Genomic DNA, 5284 nt, shown 5'->3' on the forward strand with positions numbered 1-5284 from the left:
TTTATAAAACTTTAAACCCGCACATCGGGCGGGTCCTCATCTAGTATATAAGAATTTACCAAATTGTTTTTATGATTAATAGTTAGGATCGATATTTTAGGTATGTTGCTAATTGTATATTAGCAAAATTTTAGGGAAGATCCGATTACCACAAACGGATAAATTGTTTTAAAATAACTCGACCCGTGTGATAAGGTAAGGAAATATCCAATTAATTGAATCGGTTTAAATTCTTTAAAAAACCCGACCCGGGTGTGAAAAAGAAAGAGACAAATTTGTACTCCAAAAATGTATAGATAGATAAGAAAAAATTTAAACTTTAAATGTTATGAAACTTAAACTTAAAATTTTTAAAAATATTTCATGACGAGATTAGATGACGAGACAAGTTCAGATCACTATTAATAATTTGAAATATCATTAACTCGGTGCTACAATATAGATAATTCATCATTTCATTTCATGAGTTGGTTAACATCATCAGTATTAGAATATTAGACATATCTAATTGAATTGATTAAATTACGATTATGTAAAAAAAATTGTTTTTAGCGGTATACTACGGGTTAAACCTACAATTAACAATTATACAATCTTAAACATTAAACTAAACTAAAAATTAATAAACAAATACAATTTAAAATTTGATTTTTAGTCTTAAAGAATAGTCTCGCGGTGTACTGCGGGTTAAAATCTAATTAGAAATGATTTTTTCAGTTATTTATATGTTTATGGAAACAATTATCATTGAATGCCATTTAATCCTTACTAGGTAACAACCCGCAGTACGTGCGGGTTAAATCGATTTAAATAAAATATTATGAGTCAAATTATTATTTGAGATTTAAAATTTATTTGTGTAAAACAAAATATGTAAGTAAATTTTTTTTCGTTTATTTAAATTTGCGTTTATTTTATGTGAAATACGTTTCACCCGCGAAATATTGAATTTAGAAAAGAATTTTAAGGTGGTGTAGAATTTTTAATGTTTTTTTGTGTTTTTTTTTGGTAGGAAATTTTCTTTTTGTGTTTCTAAAAATTAAATTCAAATTTTATGTTTTATATTATTATCTGCATTACTATACCATCAAATAGATAAAACAATATTTTTAAGAGTAAACGATTTAGTTTAAACTTTAAACTAATCCTAAGTTTAAAAATGCAATGAGAAAAATGTATAAAAATGGTAAATAAATGAATAATTTTTTATTGTTTGTGAAATGTAATTTAGTTCTAATAATTAAATATGTTATGAAACTGATAATTAAATACATTTCTGGATTTTAATTGTTGATTAAATCTTTCATTTTTAAAAACTAATAGAGAAGCATTTTCTTATATATGTTAATGACATATTTATGTAAATAATAATGAGATGTAAGGACGTTTATGAAAAAAGGCACATAAGTTATGTAAGGGCGACACATCAGCTTTTTTTGTGAGAGTGCTTCACTATTAATATATAGGGGGTATTCATATCCAAACAAATTTAGTTAATTCTCTTTACTATCCTTATAACCAAACAAAATTAAAATATTTTAAATATCCATATATGTAATATTCTATAATTAATATAGATATTTAGAAGATTTATTTCATATCAAAAAAAAATTATTCTCCTGTCATCATTTTTTATATATTTTAAAATGTAAAAAGTTAATAAAAATGTGTATTTTTTTCCTACATATATTGTGATTTAAATTTTTTTAAACAAACATATATTACTCAATTAATATAAAAGCGTGTGTTCAACATACATATATAGTAAATTTATCGTATATAATAAATTATAGAATTTTAAGAAGTTTATAATTTATAACTGATATATCGAAACTTAATAAAAAGTTTAAAATTATGAATATTTAAACATATTAAATTTTCAAAATAACGCAAACGAGTTATATTACATGACGGATTATATAATATTACATGATTGAATTAATAATACTAAAAAATATGATACTTCGATACGGGTTAAATCCTTATTTTACTATTTTAACAACATTAATATAAAATATATGGAATCAAACTGATTTAACAAAAATTGTTGTGCGGAATACCACAAATTATATACTAAATCACTAAAATTAACAAAAGAGTACATTAGCAAAATTAGAATTAAAATAGTACATTAACAAAAAAATAAAAAAAAATTTGTCCCGTGGTGTACCTGCGAGTCATAATCTAGTATGTATTATAACAGAACAGTATGTATTTTTTTTAAACAAACTAAACTAATTTTCAGTGTCATATTCTTTAACTTTACACTATTCGTTCATTGTCATGTTTATAGTATATATAAGATAGACATAGACCTTATTGGTTTTTTTCAGTAAAGAAAATATTTTGCTTTTTCATGTCATACATTTATGAAATTTATATGTGAATTATAAATAAGCCAATTTCCAAATCAAATAACATGGTCTATATCGAGGTTAAATCATCGACAAAAAAAATAAAATAAAATAAAAACTAAAAAAATGAGAAAAACAAATTAGATGGCTACCTATCATGATCTCCTAACAAACACGACATGTGATAGTTTCATTGTAACATCCGCGAACCAATTTTTGTAAATTTGGGGTGGGTGTCGATCGACACCTTTGGTGGCATCGATCGACACCATGTTTTCTGGTTTGGTCCGGTTCGTTTTAATTGCTGTTTGGTTCGGTTTGGTTCAAGGAAAAATCCCTAAATCGTGTTATAAGTAGAGAAGCGACAAATTTAAGGGTTTTAGGGTGTCTTGTCGCCGTTTTCAGAGATAGAGAGAGAGGAGAGAGCCTATTGTGGTGTGAAGGAGATTAAAGGAGAAAGATCAGAATCGTTAGGGTTTGGGAGGAAACAGTTTCGGCATATCAAATCGTTCTCAAAGGTAATGAAATTTGGTAGGTTTATTCCCAAGTGTTTCATCGTCATTCGCCTTTTTACAGAAGTAGATTTGGATTTAAACTCGATGAGTTATTGGCAGTTTCGTGAGACACGTTTTCTCAGACGCGAGTTGGGACCATCGGAGATTGTAACTGAGATCGTGGTCTCGTGTGGTGTCTGATCGTGCTGAAATTTTGTGGGAAGCTTCGTGACGTCTAGGGGTAGCTTTTCACCGGAGCGATTTGATAGTTAACGGTTGGTTTGTATTTTAGAGTTTCGTCTTTGAGACTGTTCTTTTCTGATGTTTCTGTCCAGTTTTGTTATAAGTCGTTTTTGGTTGTGTGGCTTGTTGTAGGGCGTTTCTGGGCTGTTTCAGACGTTAGGAGGGTCTCAACTGGTTGTATTGGTTGTTATAATCAGTTGATAAGGTGAGTGCATGACCATGGCTTATCTAAGCCTGAGAATCCTTTGTTGTTCTTGCTTGATTGGTGGTGCTTTGTGGTGTTGTTCTTGCTTGATTGGTTGTGTTAGTGGTGTTGTTCTTGCTTGTGGTGGTTGTGTTATGGTTCTTATAGGTTCCTGAAGGTTTTGGGTGAGGTTGGAACGGATTGGAGATGATTGGAAACGGAGGTTCGTCGTTCGGATTCGTGCAGTTCGCGTCTGCGAAGGGAGTGTCGATCGACACCAGTTAGGTGTCGGTCGACACCATGTTTGGTCAGTGTCGATCGACACCTCTCTGGTGTCGGTCGACACCAAGTTGCTTGTTTCGTGATTTTTCCTGGTTTGTTGTGTTTGGTTGTCATTTGTTAAGCATTGGAATCTCAGTTGCTTGTGTGTATAGCCCAGTAGATGGGAGGATTGCCTCACTAAGTATTTGTGATAATACTTACGCATCTCAATTGTTGTTTGTGGTGTGCAGGTATGTGACGTGGAATCATGGCGATGAGGAGGAGGATGAACTAGGGTCTCGTTTGTGTGTTGTTGGTCTTTGTTATATTGTTTAGGATGGAACCTTGGATAGAGATATGTTAGGTTGCTGGATAGAATGGATAGAGGTGTTATTGTATTGGTTTTGTATTATTGATATGTTACCGCTGTGCATGTAATTGGATGTTGGTTTATTATTGGTTGGTTACCATGTGTGGGTTGGTTTGTTTAATTAAGTAGTATGGGATACTTAATTATATCTTGTAATTAATTATTAAAAAGTAAAAAAAAAGGGATCGGGTTGTTTCATTCATCCTCAGAAATTTTTACAAAGTTTGAGGAGTGAATTAGATGGTTTCCCATCTCAAAATTCTAAGCACAACCTCCAAACAAAGAAACCAAGAAAAGAAAAAAAAAAGTATACATAATCAGGTGTAGAAACTGCAAGTTTTAATATTAAGGACACAACTTCTAAATTAAATTTAAAATAATTTTTTGAGGCGAATGAAAACTGGTCTATATTCCAATTCTTAGTGTATTTATATAATTTTTTTAGCTTTTTATTAAAATTTATAGCAGTTTTTATATCTCTTCTCTAGAGTAAATTTTTTTTTAATTTCTTTCATTAAGATCTGTTGAATTTTTAATTCAGAATTTATATAGTGTGAGACTTATATAGGTAAACCAGTTATATGCTTTATTTCTTTTTATAATTTCCCCCATTTATAAATCTTTTCAAAGAACAAGTAATTAAAAACATTCGAATACAATATGGAAGCTAACCAACTAAAATATGAGTTAATTATGAAAGAACACATTTCGTAGTGGCATTTGTCATTTTTGCTAAAATCATATGGATTTGCTAATTTTCAAGATTTTAAAACATAATTTTACACATTATGTGTTAGTTTTTTTTGTTCTTTTTTTTTTTGTAGAGTTTAGTATTTGTTATGAAGTATGTATTTCAACAAAAAAAAAGATTCACAAATATATAGATTTTAAAGTGACCAAAAGTGGCAAATCTAAAATATTCATACTAATCCATAATAATCCCACTAAAATATAGATACAACATGTAGATAAATATTGATTCACCTCACATCTCAAATTTGTTTAAGAAAGCCTATCCAAACAGCTCTTTTTCCAATCTCTCATCATATAAGATGTGCCAAGATCAAACTAATGATTACTCCATACAAACATTGCCAAAATACTTTTAAATCAGCTCAAAAACGTTCTTGGGAGGCTCAATCCAAAAGTCATTAGAAGAAAGCTGGTTTCCCCAATCAAGATTATGCTCACGTGGGTGGTATCTCCTTTCATGAACCGAATACGCCACACAACGTTTCTCACCGTGACTTAACTTAGGGAAGTAGACGCTATTCCTTAACATCCCCTTGTTGACATAAGTTCTCGATTCACATGACATACTACTCACAAAAATAGTTAAGCTACCAAGTGTATCATTCTTTTCCCAAGTACCTCTTGC

General features: G+C 29.9%; 1 protein-coding gene across 2 annotated transcripts in view; it reads right to left on the minus strand.

Moving 5' to 3' along the window:
* Positions 4810-5284, minus strand: part of LOC104787464 (F-box/kelch-repeat protein At1g57790) — a 2466-nt gene continuing 1991 nt past the window's right edge. Inside the window, exon 2 of one of the 2 annotated variants that reach the window (XR_002038158.1) lies at positions 4810-4958. Coding sequence is in view for 1 of the 2 variants with exons in the window: in XM_010513054.1 (XP_010511356.1) it covers positions 5012-5277 (266 nt within the window). In the remaining variant the exon portion in view is untranslated. Of the gene's footprint in view, positions 5278-5284 lie in introns of both variants that reach the window. The other variant, XM_010513054.1, reaches the window with a different exon arrangement.

Source organism: Camelina sativa, chromosome 5, assembly GCF_000633955.1.
Source record: "Camelina sativa cultivar DH55 chromosome 5, Cs, whole genome shotgun sequence".
Taxonomy (NCBI): domain Eukaryota; kingdom Viridiplantae; phylum Streptophyta; class Magnoliopsida; order Brassicales; family Brassicaceae; genus Camelina; species Camelina sativa.